Here is a 20,775-nt window from a genome sequence, read left to right as displayed (position 1 = left end):
GTGTGTGTGTGTGTGTGTGTGTGTGTGTGTGTGTGCGCGCGTGTGTGTTTGTGTGTGTGTGTGTGTGTGTGTGCACGTGTGTGTTTGTGTGTTTATGTGTAAGCGTGTGTTTCCACTCATTTCAGACAAGAGCACTGCTAAAGAGAAGCACAGAGGCTTGTCAGTGATAATACAGTATCTGTATCCAGATGGGCACTGGTCCAGCATCTGCACTGCCATAAAAAAAAAAAAAAAAACGCAACTAAATTCCCTTTTGAAAAGCTCAACGCGCACCTGTGACTCTGTAACAAAATCAAATCTAACATACCGCTTACACCAAAGAACATAACTCTTCTATTTATATCAGAGTCCTCTGCATCAGAGACAGGTCCTACCCAAAAAAAAAAAAAAAAAGGGACTTTCTTTCCAATTTTGCCTAGTTCAGCAGTCTCTCAGATCATGACCTGGGAGGGTTAACAGAGTGACTGACAGAGCTTTAGAGGATATGTGTGACTTGGGGCCGTACTTTTGAGTCAAATACTTGTGTGAGCAGGTAAGGAAGCCTGCTCCGGAGTCAGGTTCTGCTCATGCTTAGGCAGGTACAAAAAACCCCCCCAATGACAGCCCTTGTGCTAAGAGGCAAAGTGTCAACTTCAAAAGGTTGAATAATGTATTTCAGAGTCAGGGTACAAGGCCATGGAGTTTGAGTGCGCGGAGCAGAAAAAAAACCACACGAGGTGAAGTTTGGTTCTGGTGGGGCAAACACTCACATGTGGCTTCGGTGGTCCGGCGGCTGTATGTGCGACGTGCCCGATATCTGACCACCAGTTCCCCGCTTTCCATCATGGGCTCAAACGCTTCCCTGTTAGACACACACACACACACACACACACACACACACACGCACGCACACACACACACCAATTCAGATCACACTCAGGAACCCCTGGATATCTGTTATGAACTTATAATTCCTAACTTGGATCGACAATGTCTTAAAAAAAAACACACACACACACATTTAAAAACATGTGAAAACGCTGTTGGGCTGGAAACAGGACGGCTTTGTTTCTACCCACCCAAAGCGTGTCTCTTTACGGCGAAGCCTGGCCCCGTACACAGCCATTAGCACCGCCAACGCTATGGCAACGGCAACAGCCATGACCACGTACCACCAGTGCCAGGAGAATGCTGGTGGAGAGGAGATACCTGATTGGAAGAGAAATGGGGGGGGAAAAGGGTAGAGGATTAGAACGTTTCAGACACTGCGGTGGGAGGTCAGAGGGATGGATGGGTGCTAAAGGAGAGTAAACGAATAAAGGAAAGACTGAGATAAAATAGAGAAAGGAAACGCAGAAACTCGTGATAGTCTGGAGACAAAAAAAAAAAACCCCAAACAAACAAATAAGAGTTTTTTGGGAGGGAAGTAGAGTTTAAGAGAAGGTAACTACAGGCTATATCAGGACACTTGCCAGAGAAGCAGGGTTTTTGAACTCTGGTTACATTGTCCAAGAGAGACCTCTGGAAACGGGCTTTCGCCTGCGTTTTCTATACGCGTATCTGCGCGTAAAAGGTCAGCCGTGTGTTTTAAACGCAGGGCTGGTCATGAGATGTTATTAGCTCATGAAAAATGACCTCACTGCTTTTTCCATATTTACTACAGGGTGTGTCCTTTACTCCTAAATGTCTTAAACTCACTCTCTCTGTCTTTCTTTCTTTCTTTCTCTCTCTCTGACTGCATGCCTCACACTCTCTCCAAGTCCCTCCCAGTTATCCTCCTGCCAATAGCCCTGTTTGTCTCCCTCTCTTACTCCCCTTTTTCTCCTTTCTCCTCCTTGTGCGCATTCTCTTGTTTTTTTCTTGCGATTGTCTGCCAGGTTCTTTTGAATAACAGTATTAGACTAAGCAAACAGAGATGCTACACTGCTGCGGCTGATAAATATTTATGGCACATCCTTCATTTACCCCCCCCCCCCCAACCCCCACCCCCCTCACCACCACCACCACCCCTAACCCCTTTCCCTTTTTTTCATTCTATTCTTCTCCTTTCTCAGTCTCTTCCTCTTTTCAGAGACTCATAAAAGTAAGCATCGCCAGCAGTGAGCAGCACTGAGAGAGAAACGAGAAAAAAATGAGAAGGAAAGAAGTGTGGACAGAAAAACTGCATGAGATCACTTCCATCCATCGGTCTCTGTCCGTCTGTGGATGCGTGTGTGTGTGTGTGTGTGTGTGTGTGTGTGTTTGCGTGTGCGTCACTCACCTCTGGATGGCAAAGGTTCCGACTCTGAAAGAAAAAACAGCGAGCAGAAAAGACAGATGAATTAGTAGAAAGGAAAAGTAGAGAAAACGCTTTCACCCCGTTTTGTAATTTATACTCGTTTAATTTCCAAGCTTATATCTTACTGCAGTTACATTGTCGGCTTTTTTTTCTCTTTTTTTTCCTAATCACTCTCTTTTCACTTACCTGCACGAGGAAGAGCGTAGACATCTGTCCAAGGTCCTTGACCCGCCCCCGTGTAGGCACATACTCGGAAGGAGACGTTTGATAGGGGGGTAGACAGATTGACAGACAAGCCTGTGTCCAGTCCAGTATCCACTATAGTCTAAAAGAACAGAGACATGATGACTGGTTGGAAAAACTGAGCAAAGTCTACACCATTACCACATTTAAAATTTCGTTTTAATACAATTGTTTTACTTACTTTATTTAACATCAGTTTAACACTATAAAACGACTAAAAAACAATGTTTATTTTCACAGTGTGACTCTTAAGGGCATCGATAAAACACCATAATGTCTGCATTAAAACCACAGGAAATCAGTCCAGCAGTCTGGCAGCGTGTCATATGTGTCTAAAGCTACAAACATAACCTTTTCTGAACACTTCACAACCATTCTACCATAAGGTTACTCAGTTAATAGTACTTCATTTCTAATAATTCACTTCCATGACTGATGAAGTACAAATATCTTCATTTGAAATGGAATATCAGTCAAGAGCTAAGCAGTATGTTGAGATGCAGGTAGTTTTAATATGAAACAAACGTCATATTGAAACTGAGAACTGTACAATTTTATAGATTGGACAGGGAAGTGTATCTAATAGGTGTGAATGAGAGGGCACCGTGATTTCTCCCTAATGCCACTCTAAGAATATGACTCACTGCAAACCACAGCATCCTAATCTGTCTTTTTAGAAGCCACAAGCTGAAAAAGCATGAATCAGAGTCCAGACTGTGAGAGTAGGAAATGAAAACTAAACTCTGTGCATGTGTGTGTGTGTGTGTGTGTGTGTGTGTGTGTCTAACCTGTACCATGTTCTGTGTGCTGTATTCCATCTTGTAGCCAAGTAGTCGTCCATTGATTCTGCCGGGAGGTTCCGCCCAGCTCACCATCATAACCGTTCCATTTAACACCGCGCTCACATTCAGTGGAGCGTTATCTGGAACTAAACACACACAAAAAACCCAAAATAAAATCATGAGAACAAACACCAAATCACTCACACTTACTGGTTTATTACCCAAAACTTAAACAGAGACCACCACATTAAACAACACTTCTCTCAGTTTATCTGAGGGAAAATGAGTGTGGAGTCGTATCTATACCACACAATACGCTTTAGAGCAAACAAAAGCCCAGTGTTCTTAAAAACAAACCTTCTTCTGCTTCATCTCATTTACTTTTCTCTCTTTTTTTTTTCTTGTTCTGTTTTGTTTCGTTTTGTTTTGTTTTGTTTTTGCCAAGGGCACTAAACCCGAACGACACTAAAGGATCGCGAATCACAAAAACAGGGCTTCTAAACTTTCATGTAGTTCTTGGATGTGAAGTCTTTTCCCCTTTCTAGTTCTAGTTCCCCTTCAAATTACCTTGAGGTAAAGTCTTTCTTTTTCCATTTCTACAAGTTTCCCTCTTTGTTTTGTTTAAACCTTTCCTGAATTTGATATCGTTTCTTTAGTGTACGTGCTCTGGGCCCCTGAGTTCTCGGTCGTTAGAGGAGAGAGTAACATGTGAGTCACATTGGAGAGCACTGTCAAGGGAGCTAACGATTAAGTTGAAGTTTGGGTTGTTTTGACAACTCCAGGCCTTAAGGGTGTGTATAATTATTTCAGCTGTGAGGACATGGTATCATTGTGTGTGTGTCTGTGTGTCTGTGTGCATGTGTGTGTGTGTGTGTGCGTGTGTGTCTCCCAGCTGTGTCAGAGAATGCAGAGAATGCATCTTTATTGAGGAAAAGAGGCCAGTTTGAGTGGAAAAAAAGGCTCTTTTTGAACAGAATGGACCGCAGTGGGACTGGGAGACGGACAGAAGCCATGAGGTCTGGCCGCGATTAGCGAAAGGAGAGAAACATACGTTGGGCTTTCTCTCATTCTCTCTCTTTTTGTCTTACACTGTGGAGCTACCCTACCTTTCTTTCTTTTTTCCCTGTACTCACTCACTCTCTCTTTCTGTCTCGGGTCCAAAGAGCAAAGGAAAACATGAGAAAGCCCAATGGAGAGTAAGAAATACTTTAGAATAACATGCTGGAAATAGCAGCAAGGCACTACGCAACCGAGTGAGAGAGAGTGTGTGTGTGTGTGTGTGTGTGTGTGGGTGTGTGTGAGTGTGAGTGTGCGTACATGCGTGCGTGCATATGTACATAGAAATGCATTTGTGTTTTACAACAGGCTATCATCCAAGAACAATCTCTCTCAAGGGTCAGATGACAGTAACCCTCTTTGTTATTCTCCATTTCAAGTGCACATTGATGCTGTATTTGTCTCCCTCTGGACAAAAACACACACACACACACACACACACTCACACACACACACCCGTTCTCCCACACATGTACACAGAACTTGTTTTCTCTCTTTGGCTGTGCTGCTGTGCTTGGCCATTGGAAAACATGGCGCTGTTCTCTGATGATGCTATCAGGAAGTGTGTGGTGCCTGATTGTTTCCACATGTGCATCTGGCTCATGGCTCACAAAAACATGGCTGCTCCATTCTGCCAAAAGCCCTCGGCCTCTTACCTCTTACCTCTTACCCTCTCCCTTTCTCTCTCTCTCTCTCTCTCTCTCTCTTTTCTATCCCCACTTGAATTTCCTCCACACTAACTATTATCCTCAATTCCCTGCTATTTCTTGTTTTATCATTACCTCAAACAGTTGATGACAGAGGACACTGATACATTCATGCTGGGGAGGGTGGGGGTGGGGGGTGGTCGAGTAGAAAAAAAGGATTGGGAACTGGAGGGAGAAAATAAAGAGAGAAAAAGGACTGAGCCAAAGAAAGAAGAGAAATGCCAGTTAGTGTTTTTGAGCTGGGATAACGGTGGAAAACAGTGAGGAATGTGAAAGAGGAGTATAGTGTCTCAGTATAACATTTATTCAGTCATGGAAGGTCGTGTGTGTGTGTGTGTGTGTGTGTGTGTGTGTGTGCGTGTGTGTGTGTGGGCGCACGCGCATGTTTTCAGACACAGGGGCAACGGCGACAACACAGAATCTGTTTCATTATCTCCAGCGCAAAGAAAAAAAAACTTTCAGTAGAAAAACAATCAATAAAGAACATAGGCATTACTCACAGTCGTGCTTATTCATAGTAACAGAAAAGTTCAGCGGAAAAGCTGATTCAGTATACCATAAAATCGAGCCAGTGAGCCGTACGAATTAAAAAAAAAAAAAAAAAAAGGTTAAACCCACATACACACATTTGTCAGTACAAACCACTGGGTCTTACAGTAAGAGGAACACTGCTTCTTTGTTCTGGTCATGCACAAGCCCAGCTAAAGATGGAGCTGTTTCCATCCGCCCTATATGTCATTAAACATTTTAAAAAGGCTGGAATACTTTTAGAATTCAGCAAACTGGATTAGTAGCTGGAATCCACTAAAATGCAGATGAGTCAACCATTTCCCAGCGTTGCCTCTAACACATCTGTCCATTTTCCTTTTACAAGGGTTGAGGTTGTTGTTTAAATCTTAATGTAATTAGTCAGAAAACTTGTTGTTTAGTGTTTGTGGTCACAGTATAGTTAAAAGAGCGTGCACGTAAAGCCAAACCACATGAGTCACTCTAAGGTCTGTGACAAAAAACACTCTTTTTACCCAGTCTGAAGGGTAAAAGCACTTCAACGGGCCAATACTGAGGTAAAATAATATTTCAGAATGTTAGAAGAGAGAATAATCACTAATGTTCAAAAATAGACAAAGCTTGTTATATAAGCGTATTCTTAAAAAAAAGGTTTTAAAGGTTTTATTGGTTGTGTAGTCTTTTCAAGAAAATCCATTTCATGAAAAAAGTTTGAATCTGTTTTCTCCTCTACCGTTTTACTGCTTTTGGGGTTTCTTTTTTTCTCTTTTTTCTGTATAAACGTATTTATCCAATTCAAGCGTTGTTTTTTTTTAAAGTTTGAACTGAAATAGTCAACTAAAATCATAAAACACATTTTTATTCTAAATTGGTGCGATAAAATTGCGTAAATTTGAAGTCTGTATTAACACACTTTTCAATGTGCTTTTGGGAGTGGCAAAATTAGTCTCTCACTCTCTCTCTGCCTCACATTGCCTTACATATTCTCATCCCTTGGGTAAAGTTGGCTCTGGGAAAGAACCAAAAAGCATGTTTTTTTTAAGCCCCCACACCCCCCCCACCCCACCCTCTCTCGCCTACACTTTTTTTTCCTGCTCCCTCCATCCCACCAGCTCACTCTCTTTTTCACTTTTCCCACAATGTATCCCTGTATTTTGTCCTTTCTTTTTTGGGAAAAAGAGAAATTGCAGGTCATCTGAGGTCAGGAGGAGAAGAGAACAGAGAGGAAGGGGTGGCTACAGGGTTGGGGGGGGGGTCACTGCATGAAAGTGGGGGCTAGAGAACGAAGGAGTAAAGCTTGCTTTGGATGGCAGGAAATACATTCCTCCTCAGAATTCTGAAAGATTTGCAAATAGCCTGGAGAGAGAGAAAGAGAGAGGGAGAGCGAGAGAGAGAGAGAGAGAGAGAGGGAGAGAGAGAGAGGGAAAAGAGAAGGATCCTGGAGACCCGAGATGGAGAGAACAGAAAGAGGGAGGAGTTAATGAGAGACTGAGGAAGCAAGGGAGTGGTGGAGAGGGATTAGATTGTAATCTGACCACGATGATGTGTGAGATATTTTATTCAGACTTACCAGAATAATGTACATACATACACACACACACACACACACACAAAAACACACAAACACAGGAAGAGAAAGAGAAAAGAAAGAGAGGGAGAAAGAAAGAGAGAGAGAGAGAGAGAGAGAGAGAGAGAGAGAAGGGGGGGGTAAGACTGAGAAAGGATTATCCAGACTGGCTATGCTGGATCATCATAGATCCAGAGTTTGTCGTAGTCCTACATAATCTAAATAAATCACACACTCTGCTGGCAAATATGATTCATCCGCTCTCTCTCTCTCTCTCTCTCGCTCTCTCTCTCTCTCTCTCTCTCGCTCTCTCTCTCTCTCTCTCTCTCTCTCTCCTTCTCTCTTCTCTCCCACGCTCTTTCCCTCTCTCATTTTCCTGTTTTCTACCTCTGCTCTGTCCTTCATCCCTTCTCTCCTTCTCTCTCTTCTCCCTCCTCTCATTCTGTTTTCTCTTTCAAACCATGTCGATAAGAGAACAGCGGCACTGCCAAACTCTGACAAAACACACTAATCCTTTTTGCTTCTCACTCCTCCTAAAAGGAAGCAATTAAAGTTACAGGATTGTGTTTTTTTTTTTTTTTTTTTTTGTTATATAAGGCAAGAAGATGTTGTGAAGTCGTGAGTCATGTTTGAACTAAGTTTCTCCTTCTTCACTCTCCTGAGAACTTCTCTCTTCTCTCCACACTCTGTTCAGAAGAAATGCTTTGTAACGGTACTTCATTGTAATCAGGATCCTGGATGGAAAAACCCTTTAACTTGCTACACATCTCTCTCTCTCTCTCTCTCTCTCTCTCTCTCTCCCTCTCTCTCCGTTTCCACAAACACTTCTTCATCTAGGGTCAGGAGATGCATGAGCTGGCATGGAAAATCCCTGCTACGGTTGACAGTTAAACAGAGTTACTGTTTCAGACCACACCATGTCGCCTTCCATACCTCCATACCACAACGTTTAAGGAGAAACTGAACATTCTCTCTCTCTCTCTCTCTCTCTCTCTGTCACACACACACACACACACACACACACACACACACAGACACACACACACACACACACTGCAGTCTCCTGCTATGCCTGCCATTTCTCTGGCAGTTTATATTTGAAACAGTGTGTTTGAATCAGGGAGAGTAAGATACCCCCCTCTCCCCCCCCCCCCTCCCATACCTACTCTATATAAACAAGCTGTGGCTTATTTAACCTCAGCACAGGAGAGGCACTGCACGTCATTTACACTGTAACTCCCCTTTTCTCCCTCACAGTGAACAGTGAGCCCTCTCCTCACAGGAGCACCGCTCCACACACACGCGTCCAGCATCACACGCAAAAACACACCACAATACACTAGCCAAACACAGGCCTTTCTAAAGCTTCACTCTCTGAGTTCAGAATAACTGGAAAAGACTTGGAAAAGACCAAATGAGACACTATTGCGTCTGTAACCAGACGTTGAATTAGGAAGTGAAAAGAGAGTCTGTGCCCTTAGGTCCAAGTCAACACAAAATCTCTCTGTTCTGAAATGTCATCTATTTTCTGATTATAAACAGAAACTCACGCTGCAGTTTTGCGTGTCCATCTTGCAAGTTATAAATGACAGCATGTAAGTCGGTGTTACGATAACCTGATAAAAAAAACTACACGCCACATGACACATTTGTGACGGGTTTCATGTTTTGTACACATCATATTTGAGAAAAGCTTAAAGCGCAGGTTGTCGGGGAGGGGCTTACCTCCTTCTTGGGTACTGATCATAACCCATGGCGTCCAATCAGAGATGCCCTGGCTGCTGCGACAGGCCACTCTCACGTCGTATTGGCTGAAAGGCTCCAGGCCCGAGATGAGGTGACTGGCAGGTGGTACATTAACGTTCTGATTATGAATCATGTGATCAGGGCTCAGACTGGAGTCAGCAACTGAATGCCTCGCCTGGAAAATATCAATAAAAAATAAATATTTGACTTTTGCTTGCTTGACTTATGTAAAAAAAAAAAAGAGCGTAATAATATTTTATTGATGCTGAGCAGTCGTGGGAGAAGAGAGTTCATATAAGCATGGCTCTTAATGAACAATAAATATAAGCATTTCTAGAATGCGAATAAAAATTGTTTCTGAGAATTGAGATTCTGAGTTTCTATTATTGAAGACATAAAATAACTGGATAACTTTCAGTTTTGCATGGAGGAGAAGCAGTCACTCACACTTCCCCTTTCCTAAATTTCCCTCTTCCTCATACCTAAGGAAACAGGAAGTGCGTGTGCATGTGTGTGTGTGTGTGTGTATGTGTGTGCGTGCATGTGCATGTGCATGTGCGTGTGCATGAGTGTGTAAGTGTGTGGCTATGTATACGTGATGTGATTTTTGTTTGTTGCACACACATACACACAAACAAACACGCGCACAAACACACACACACACACACACACACACACACCCTGTGCCGTGTGGCGCTCGGCCCTCTCCAAGGCTTGCACACTGTAAGCTATTGAATAAAGTCATTAACATTCGTCTGCAGTGCAGGACACGCTCTGAGCACAGCAGGGCACATGAAAACAACTCCCATCAACAAAACCAGCGGGAGAAACCTGCTGCCTCTGCAAAGCAAAACCCAGTAAATAACATCAAAAACACCAACACCAGCAAAAAAAACCTCCAAAAAAACGCTCCGGTAACTCATAACTCGTGACCCACATGAAAGTTTTGAGAAAAGCCTTCAAATCATTCTCAGCTGTGTATTAAACACAACAGAGACAACGGACTGTGAGGTGGTGCAGCGTGGTCTACTCCCTCTGTCTGACCCTTTGGCAATGTATTAAAGCACTGAAGAACAGATTGAGACTAGCATGGATCACTGAACAGAAGGAGCTGCCATATTAACTTCTTAGATGTTTTTACTGCTCATATTTTGAAAAGCTGTGACACATCAAAAGAGAGTTTATAACACAGCAATAAGTGTGTCATAAACAAATACTAGACATGGTTCCCAGAGGAGCAGCAAAACTACTGTGCTCAACGGCTAGAACATTCTGTGATCTCTGTAACGTTCTCTTTCGTTACAAATTGCAATTTCGTATGGGGTCTGACTATGCGAAGAGAAAAAGAAAAAAAGTGAAAAGAAAAAAGGAAACAACAAAGAGTCACATGAGTGCACATGGATGAGTGGATGGAGGGAAGGGCATACGGATAAATGGATAAAACCTAAACGAAAAGAGAATTGGGTGATGAGTCACTGGGCTCTGGTAATTGAGAAGTCACCCTTCCCTGGTAGAGGCCTCTGGTGCGGTGTGGCAGCTGAACACTGTGGCGCGTGTGTTTGATTGAGGAGTCATTCACAACTCACGACTCAGACATTCAGAGTCAGTTCAATAAACAAGATTAGTTCAACGAATCTCTCCACTTACTCCTGAGTCACGCTGAGCCCAGACATTCCCCTTGCGTGGCTCACTCCATTAATGCTGAACCTGTTTGTGTCCCTCCATTCGCAAATTCCTCAACCCTTCTGTTACCCCTTAAGCTCTGTCTTTCTTACAATCCTACATGATTTATCAGCCTTTAAGATTTATGTGTTCTCTATCTCTCTCTTTGTTTCTTTCTTTTGTGTTCTTTTGTTTTCTTTCTTTCTTTCTTTCTTTCTTTCTTTCTTTCGCTCATTTCACTGTATCTTTCTCCCTCCATCACTAAATGTAACGTTTTTGAGTACCCATGTTCCCCACACACTGAACCGTTAAAATCTCTAGCTGTCCCCCTGTTCTGTGCAGGCGGCCCCTTGGCTGCTTCCCCATTCCCCCCTGCGCTCGAGTAGAGAGAAAGAGAGAAAGAAAGAAAGAAAGAGAGAGAGAGAGCAGCGGTGGGGTACAGGCATAAGCTGAGGGGTGCATTAGGGGTGCTTTTATTAGAACCAGACGCTCTGGGGTGGTGCTCTACTGCACACACACACACACACACACACACACACACACACACACACACACACGCAAGCTCACAGTCTGCCTGGGCCTCAGCGTACTGCAAGAGTTCAGTCCAAGAGGCCTTTTTCTCAAAGTGCAACCTGATCCGCTGCAGCATGACACAGCCTGCGGAGTGTGTGGGTGTGTGTGTGTGGGTGTGTGTATGGGTGTGTGTGTGTGTGTGGGTGTGTGTGTGTTGAGGGGGGAGGAGGGGTCCCATCCTGCTTCACATCTGTGTAACAAAGCTGATTTGTCAGAAACTTGTCAAAAGTCACCATCTCGACTATGAGCACAAGTGTGACTCATGTGTTTTGGTCTATGACACATACACACATTCACTCACACACACACACACACAAACGCACACTCACGCACCTCCAATTCTGCATCTAAATTTGGCTTCCTGGAAAACGGTGCTCTAGTGTGACCACAAAACCTTCATTTTGTTACCTGCACAGTGCACAGGGTTATGGGGTACACTCCTCCAAAGCCAGGCCGCCAACTCAGATGGATACTGGAGTTAGTGACTTCCGCTGCCTTTATGTCCTCGGGCTGTGATGGGAGTACTGGAGAAGAGAACATAAAAAGAAGGAAAGTGTGACAGGGGACGGCGAGAAAGACAGCAGGATGTGAAAGAGGGAAAAAGCTCAGCTGGTCATTTTGTAGGGGCTTTCGTGTCATCTGGAGACTATCACCTACCTGTCACCACACCTGAACCTGATGATGCCACACCTTTACGATTGTGGGCTTCACAGGAGAAAGAGCTGGTTTTGTTCAGACCTTCAAAGAGAGAGCGGGAGAGAGGGAGGGAGAGAGAGAGAGAGAGAGAGAGAGAGAGAGAGAGAGAGAGAAACCACAAGAGTCATCAGAAAGTACGCTCTACTCAGCAAGCTTCATGTTTGACCGCAGGTTCATATCAATGTGAGAACAAACACTTATATTGTTAAAAAGATTTTTGTGAAATGTATGCAAGTTTTGAAAGTGTGTTACTTGATGAATCAGTGTTTGGAGAGAGGGAAGTTACGCTCTCCCCCAAATGTAAGGGATCTCAAAGTTTCTGAGCAACACAGTGTTACTTCTCTTTTCAAGAGGTTCCATCATGTGTAAACACACAGACACACACACACGCACACACAATCACACACACACACACGCCCTATTCTTCACACACTCTGAGATGCTCACATTCATGGTCATCATTAGGAAAGACCATGGGTCCATTGTGTAAAGGCTACTGTGAGGTGAAACGGAAGGTCACGAGTTCTAACCCCCTCGAACAGAATGTGCGAATATCCACAGAAGGCTGACTGCTGACTCTGTGTGTGTGTGTGTGTGTGTGTGTGTGTGTGTGTGTGCGCGCGTGTGTGCGTGCGTGCGTGCGGGTGTTTGTGTGTGTTCCTGTACATTTCACGTAATTTCACACCGCACTGTTACTGTTTCCTTCCCTAAACCTCAAGATTCCAATTCACCAGTGCATCAGTCCTCGTTACCATCAGACACGCAAAGTTTCACCACAGAGAGCACGACTTTTTCCAAACTTTGATTTCATTAACTCTTTCAGGTCTCAGCACAGCCGATGAATGATGCTCTTCGCAAGCACTTTGAAAAGAATGGAATGTGGACATTCAAAGTCAGTGTGCATTAAAGTCAGTGTGTGACTTTAAATGCATGTGTTTAACAATGAAAAGATTGTTCTGAAAATATGAATCATTTAATTTAACAATGTTGGTTTGTTGTTTGTGAAAAAAATATATATACTGATTCTTGCTTCAAAGTAATTTAGAAAAGACCTGAAAAATACAAAACAGTGACAAGAATATGAATTAGTGGCAAATTTTGTCTTTCTCATCCGTAACGATGTTGCAAAATACCTGTGAGTATCGAGCTAAAAAGCTCAAATATAGTGCATACGGATCTTATACTAAACCCTCTTCCTCTCCTGGGTGGACAACAGGCTCCTAATGTCTGGTCTTAAAGCTGGTAACATTATGAGCAGTAACGGAGAGTTTTGTGAAGTGTCCAGAGCCAGTGCAGGCGGGTGTGGTGAGAGACAGAGAGAGAGAGAGAGATGAAGGCAGGTTTGGATCAGAGTCAGTGAGACAGAGTTACTGCATGGGTCTGGATGGGTTGGGACTCCTGCCATGCGTCTTTCTGGGCTAACTGAATGAATATTTGTGCTTGCGGCGGCTCAGACATGTGGCTGGCAGGAGCAGCTGGTCCATTCCGAGGCTCTGAGTGTACCAACTAATGGTCGTCCGTCCAAGATGAGTCAAAGCCGCACTCCCTTCCTCTTTAGCCACCCCCCCCCCCTCTTTTCTTTTTCTGGTCGGGCTCTTTCTTTTTATCTCTCCCTCTCCCTCCCTCTTTCAAGTTCTTCCCTTTTCTCTTTTAGGCTACCTCTGTTACAAGTGCTCCCTCCCTCCCTTGCTCTCTCTCTCTCTCTCTCTCTCTCTCCCCCTCTCTCTCTCTCTCTCTCTCTCTATGGTTGAGTCACTTTCCGGAGAATCAGGACTAGTCGGGAAGAATATCAGGAGGGGCTGCGTCTGTCATTCTGGTGTGGCATGTGTTTAAAGAGCACAACCACCCACCTCTTTCTTTCTCTCTTTTTCCCTTCCTACTATTTCTCTCTCTCTCTCCCTCTCTCTCTTTCCCCCTTCCACTGCCACTTTTTCACCAGCAACCAAACGGCTCCTCAAAGGATGAACCGTGTCTGGCACTCTGTGTGTGTGTGTGTGTGTCTCTGTGTGTGTGCGTGTGTGTGTGCGCGTGCGTGTGTGTGTATGTCGCAGCTGCTTCCAAAGAGACACATATCCTCTTTCTGATCTTAAAGATTTTTACAGGTCTGCTGTTGTAACTCTGCAGCTTAGACAGACATAAACATGTACAACACTTCAAAAGGTAAGTTACATATTCAAAACTCTTAAAAGTCTCATCTGTTAAAACACATCAGTCCCTGAGACAGGGATCACAGACACAGGAGACCTCTGAAATACAGTTATGGCTTTTCAAGACAAGATGTCATTCAATGTCCATTTTAACTTGATTTATCATATTTAGAAATTTGAAAGACAAGATAACAGACGGCTTTACTGTTTATAACCACCCGTGAGAGCGCTTGTAACATTCCACAACTTAATTATCTTACAAATGTCCCTTCCATCTGCTTGTTCTATTTAACCATAAACGAAAAGAGCTATCCTCAGCAAGACAGCTGCGACTTACACTTCCTTAAATACTGACCTGTTTATTCACAAAATTGCTGACCTTTTCATTTCAAAAGTTCTTGTTTACCCATTCATGAAACCGCTGGGAACATTAAACGATAAGAATCAAGATGTGCTCAAGACATAGAAATATAAGGCTGGGTTTTTCAGAATAAGGTGCAAAAATTAAGGGTAGGGAGGTGGGAAACACTCAACACCAGGTGTACTGAGTGTTTTGCGTTAAGTACATTAATGTGCTAAGTTACTGGTTGTGTCAGTCCTGTTACTTGTTCAGTTAACCTTTAGCAGTGTCTAGAGTAATTTGGTACCTGTGAGGTTGAGTGTAGAAGGGGACAGAGACATTGGGTCCTGGAGAGAGTTGAGTGGAGCTCCATCCTGGAGCCAGATAACCCTGACAGGTTCAGGAGGTCCATGGGCCACACACAGCAGACTCAGGCTCACATTAGCTACTACTGACATGTGCTGAGGCTCCTCTGAAAAATGAGGGAGACCTGGAACAGTTGATGCAAGAAAACAGAGAGAGAGAGAGAGAGAGAGAGAGAGAGAGAGAATGTTTGAACATGAGGTCCAATTTTCCGTCCTAGAACATTCATAGTGACATCATAATTCTTACGTTAAATAATAACCATGTTGTTTCAGAATTTGTTTTTATTTATTTGTTTGTTTTGAGATAGAATCAAAACACTGACCATGAAATGATTGTAAAAGGTTCCGCAATTGCTTTAGAGGTGTGCACAACTGAACATCAAAACACTACTTTTGAAAACCACAGCCAAAGAGGTCTTCTCTGTCTTTAGTCTCTAGCATTAGCTATGTACACAGTACCACCCGAGTCTCTCCTTTACACTATGACCCTCCACCCACCATGGATTAGACAGGACAATAGGTAGAGATTATTTGGGGGTTTAAAGTCTGGCTGGAATGTATCAGCACAACAGAAAACGTACATGGCCGTGATTTGTCCTATGCAGCTATTATTAGGATCAAAGATGAGTCAACAAATAGACTAACTAAAAGAATGTATACCTTCCAACTGAATATGTCCTGTGTATGACGATATGTCCTGTGTTCCCGTGGCAACCGAACAGAGATAGGCACCCATGTCTGATAGCTGCACCTTCTCAATCCTGCACACGGAGAGAGAAATACGCTTGGTTAAAATCATCAAGTTTTAAATAGATGTTTAGCAGAAAAGTTTACCGTTGGACAAACTCACCGAAGGTCGCTGATGACCAGCCAACTGTTCTCACTCACAGGCACTTGAATCTGGTTTGTGTCAGCAAACTCTAATGGCTCATCCTCCCTAAGCCATACAACATCAGGGGGTCCCTGCTCTTCCCCCTCTCCCTGCAACTTGCAACGCAGCACCACTGGCTTCCCCAGAGACGAGGTCACGTTCCCGGGGCTCTGCACAAAACGCAGCCCTGCTGGCCAAAGAGGAGACATGAGAAATACATTAACATTGGGCTTCCCCCAAAAGACCAATAATTTAGTTTTATTTCCACTGTCTGATGTCAAAATCTATTTAAATGCTTTATGTTTAATGTCGCTGTCCAATTTCACTGTGGGTTTTTTTTTCACACATGGTGAAAAGTTTTTTTTTTTACTTGGTTCATTTATCATAGAAAAATGTTTTCACAATAACTGATATTACAGCCAATGCAGTTTTAAAACAGTGAGTTAATCATTTCCACCATACTGGCTAAAAAGCCAAAGCACTTAAAAGTTATAAACCAAAGTAAGTGGTCTCACACTAGTGAGTAGAATTGTATTCCACCTTGTCTATCTTGAAATACAGGGGCAGACAAAGGCATGTGACACAGTATCCAAACACTAAAAAAAGCATTCTTTCACCTGTTTGTCCTAAGAGCTCTATCAGGTAAGCAAACATCTGGATTGAACTGATAAAGTGATATAGCACCTGCAGATGTGATAAGAACAGCTACTCCTGTCTACCAGGATAAATTTCTCCACGGTGGGCTTAGTGTGTACAGGCAAACACGGAGCTGAACAGACACAGTTTAAAAAGAAAGAAAGAAAGAAAGAAAGAAAGAAAGAAAGAAAGAAAGAAAGAAAGAAAGAAAGAAAGAAAGAAAGAAAGAAGGAACAAAAGCCAGTAGGCCTCTTTGGTGTGGATTTCTATGATGTGATTCAGACTGCAGCCCTGCAGATTCTCACCCTGTCAAAAGTTAGCAGAGCCGCTAATGCACTGGGTATGAATCACCCCCCAGACGCTTCTCCCCCACCCTCACACTGGCCTTTGAACTAAAATGTTTCACATTCCTTTGCTGGCATGAGCTGATAACAAACACCGTTGAGAAGGTGTTTTAAAAGAAAACACTGGTGAGTAATGTAATGTTTGTGTTATGTTCTTGATTTTTTTTTTTTTTTGTCCAGCAAGACATATTCCAGTTACTCTCTCTCCTCCTTATAACTCAATCTCTGAATATTTCTTAAGCTTGTCAACCGTGTCTGGTCCTTGACATTTTACCCGTGACCTCTGACCTCATTAATAGATTATCTTTACTGGGATTTTAACCATGACAAATACACAAACATCCATAATTTATGTATTCTCAAGTGTTTTTCATTGCTTACTGTTATATTAAGATTTGTAATTAGACTGACAGTCACTCCCTTAGGACAAAGATTTGCAAAGGAGCGCCATCAATGGATTTGTGCACACTGGGAATATTCAGTACTTACTGAGCATAAGGATAAGGAGAAAAACATGTGGACACAGTCATTCCCACATCATCAGGCAATCCAGGAATGCACACACATATACACACACACACACACACAAACACACACAATTCCCTAGATGAAACTGAAAAGGAAGTCTCCTAAATCTGCCTGTCACCACAGTACTGCCAGGATATTCTCTGTCTACTTTCTGAACGTGATGTATTCACCTAGTTAGCAAATGCTTTCATCGGCTTTGGTGAAGTGAAACTGAGCTCTCGTCAGTCTCAAAATATGCGTATTCTCCTTTTAAAATTAGCACCCAAGGTATTTTTGTTCAAATGCAGAAGTTGAAAATTAAGTTTGGTTCTTAAGGGCTTTTATGATGTGGTTACTGCTTATCTCTTATCTTTTTTTGGCTCTTCCATATTCTTCTCTTTGTCCCAGGTTTCTTTGTATCCCCCTCTCTTTAACAACTCTGTTTCTCACCCATTGATGTACACACAGACTGGGAATGTCAAAAGACAACAGAGCAAACTGGGACTTATCACAAGCATCCCACACATCTTCGAGCTCTCTCCCTCGCTCTCTTTATCTTTCCTCCTCTTAATATCACACTATTCATTCTTTCTCTGACTTTTCCCTCCATTTCTCACATCTCCTCCCTATCCCCCCTCTCCTCTACCAGCCTTTTCATGCCATTCTTCTGGATTCATTGCCTACCCCCCCCTCCCCCCCACACACACACACACACAAACCTTCCACCCCACCCCACCCCACCCACCGTTGCCCTCTAACTCAATCCATCATTTCCCCTGTCTGAATCAGCAGCCGTCCTGACTCACAATCCAGCGCATTCTCTCTCTTTATCCCCTCCTTCCGCCCCCGCACTCGTCCCTGCGCTGCCTCTATCCAACGCGCAGTGCACCCAGCATCAAAGTAGGGTCTGAATTCCCACCCCTGTTCCAGAAAGTGGGATGCTGTCCCTTTGAAGTTAAAGTCAGGGACATAGTGGTACCCTTGTGTCCACTTATCTGTCTGTCTCTCCCGTAAAAGTTATGTCTCAAACCGACAGGTTGTGAGATGGTTATACCACATGACAGAACAGCTGAGGTTCCCTTTAAGGCATAATTAAGAATACACATTCTGTCTGACAAATGTTTGAAATTAATGTAACATAATATAGTTTTCCAGTATCTACAGAAAAAGGGCGTGGAGTTTGGCGGGGGGGTTGGAGGGGGGGCAAAAAGAGTGGCTGTCATACCTGTTCTCCACGTTTTAACCACACCTGCGGAATGAACTCTTGGAAAGGGCCTCTGCCTACAGCTGATTGCGTGTGAGTTACACCTAAACCAAATCCATGTTTAATGACTGGTCCCTAAGGTTTGCTATTAGGAACGACAATTGGCTTGGTTTATGCGGAGCGTTCTTTTTGGGGGACTGTCACTTCAAATTATGATAAGACTTCTTACAACTGTCAGCAAGGATGGAGTTATTTTTAATGCAACTGACATAGCTCACACCTGCCTCATCCTGTTACAGCTGCAATAGTAACTGTCTTATTAACTTCCTGATATAGTCATTTTCAGGTTAGCTACAGCTATTGCGCTACCTGTTACCATAGAACATCATACGCAAATGTCCTTATACTACGCGAGTAACAAAACTAGAACTCTGTTGCTGTCTGACTCGTTGGGAAGACCAGGACGACTAGAATCGTTAGAAAGAACTAAGCCGAAGTATCACAGCATATGTTATTACTATAACAGTCAAGATGATGCGGCTGAAATAAGAAAGTTTCCATATCTTTTTAATAAACCTACCTGTCAAAGTTTCTGCTGTCCCAAGACATAAAGTGGACATCAAAACTACACACAGTAGCGGACACTTGAACCCAGTCATTCTCTTTCCCTGTAATGTCCCGCGTCGATAACAACTATGTGTTGATTTCTCGGACACCTCAGCTCTGGATACGGCTATAGCTCGCATCACCGCATCCCATCAGTGTTTACAGGTCTTATGGGGAACAAAGTGAAGAGACGCTGAGATTACGGTTCGGCTCTTGACAGAAGACGTTCTGCAGACAAGGGGTTATGGCAATGCTATCTTTATGAACTTTCCCCTCCTCTCTTCCTAGATTTTCTTTTAAATTCTGAGAGGGAAAACGCCACAAGATCAGAAAGCTCCAAGTTGAAGTAGCTGCGCTGCCACACCAACGGTTATACTCAATCTGTTAGCCGAAAAAAAATCTTAAAGCATCCAGTTTCGGGAGAGGAAAAATAAGCAACGAATATTTCTGCACAAAAAGAGATTAGTCCAATGTAACGACACGTCTTGAACAAGCAGAGCTAAATGTTTAAACGTTGTCAGCGTCTAAACAAAGTTGTTGAAAAGTTATTTTTGGATCTGCGGAGCGTATTTTTATACAAGTGTTTCCTGCGGTCTCTCTGTAGAGCTAGTTCCAAACGTTTTCCCCTCTTTCTTCTGTGCCCAAACTACTCAAAACACTCTTCCATCAGAGCGCAGCAATTCCACTCTTCTTCTGTCCTCCCCCCCTTCAGACAGGATTCAAATTCCTCAACTCAACCAACTTCTTTCCATTCTCTCGCTCCCTCCTCCCCCTAAAACATCCTTCTCTTTTGCGCCCTCCCTCCGTGCCTCTGTCTTTTTCTCACAGAAGACGCGAAAAACCTGAGGCCATACTCATTACCTCAAGACAATTCCCAGTCTTTCATTTTAATTGCCAGTCTATCACCCTCTAATCATCTGCAAATCACAGCAATTCACTTTTGGGAAAGAGCGAAAATTTTTTAACCAAACACTGTGCAATGTGCTTTTTCTCCCTTTAACGGATAGTCAAAACATGATAAAGAATAGATTTAACTGTGATATGATACATAGCTGTAATGCGTGATCAGCACGTTGTGTAATATAGGCTTGTCTCCACAAAGTTTCCCTGAAAAGAGAGAGAGAGAGAGTAATTTACTGACACATCTCTTTGGTCTCAAAACCTGTGGGAGAAAAAAAACAGGGCAGAAAACTTGCTGTCTTAAACTCTATTTTTTTTTTTCTTTTAATCTCACGTGGCTTAAGTGTCAGTGTGAAAAAATATTGCTTGGAACAGCATTTTAAACAAAAATTGATGGAGTTGTTTGAAACGTGACTCTTCTCATAAACAATTTGTATTTTGTTATGTAACTACCGAGACGTGGGATTAAATCAGACCAAATAAAAATAAGGGTGGCCGTACTACTCCCCCGGTAATAAGATAAACACACGCAGTATGCAGTGAGATAGACAGACACAAACACAAATAAAGACGGAAGCCCATAAGACACTACATTTTTATTTATACCCCGTTTGTCGTGCTGGTCTGTCTGTGGTATTTTGATTGTTATGTCTAAAGGTGATCTCTGCGTGTTTGGACAGGACAGAGTGGTGTAGAAGACATGATGCAAATGGGTGATGTCTGGGACGATGACCAGAGAAACAGAGAGCGGTGGTGGTGGGGTGGGGGGGGGGCATGTTTACGCACCCTTCATGAATAATTGATTTACGCAGGAGATGTCTCTTTCCCATGAAGACTGCAGGGGGACTGTTTTGGTCTCAGGTTGCGAGGTCCGCGATGGGCACTGGCCCTTTAAGAGTAGTTTGGGGCTGGGGACAACACAGTGTTCCCAGGGTCTTAAATGGAGACAGAGCAAGCCTGAGAAAGACCCCATTGTGTGTCCTCTCTTTCAATAGGAACCAAGGAATCAGGCTCATGCACAGATACAAGAACAGAGAGAGAGAGAGAGAGAGAGAGAGA

General features: G+C 43.3%; 1 protein-coding gene across 1 annotated transcript in view; it reads right to left on the bottom strand.

Annotated features, from left to right (window-relative positions):
• Positions 1–18,844, bottom strand: part of axl (AXL receptor tyrosine kinase) — a 24,532-nt gene extending 5,688 nt beyond the window's left edge. Inside the window, exons 1-11 of the mRNA XM_030777819.1 lie at positions 18,791–18,844; positions 15,499–15,706; positions 15,309–15,409; positions 14,591–14,773; positions 11,758–11,838; positions 11,509–11,624; positions 8,845–9,040; positions 3,289–3,428; positions 2,444–2,582; positions 1,059–1,188; positions 750–841 (exon numbers count right to left, since the gene is read on the bottom strand). Of these exons, the coding sequence (XP_030633679.1) occupies positions 750–841; positions 1,059–1,188; positions 2,444–2,582; positions 3,289–3,428; positions 8,845–9,040; positions 11,509–11,624; positions 11,758–11,838; positions 14,591–14,773; positions 15,309–15,409; positions 15,499–15,706; positions 18,791–18,830 (1,426 nt within the window). The 5' untranslated portion in view covers positions 18,831–18,844. The remainder of the gene's footprint in view (positions 1–749; positions 842–1,058; positions 1,189–2,443; positions 2,583–3,288; positions 3,429–8,844; positions 9,041–11,508; positions 11,625–11,757; positions 11,839–14,590; positions 14,774–15,308; positions 15,410–15,498; positions 15,707–18,790) is intronic.
• Between the last annotated feature and the right edge of the window lie 1,931 nt (positions 18,845–20,775).

This window comes from Chanos chanos, chromosome 6 (genome assembly GCF_902362185.1).
Source record: "Chanos chanos chromosome 6, fChaCha1.1, whole genome shotgun sequence".
Lineage (NCBI taxonomy): Eukaryota > Metazoa > Chordata > Actinopteri > Gonorynchiformes > Chanidae > Chanos > Chanos chanos.
This window is presented reverse-complemented; position numbering and strand designations above follow the sequence as displayed.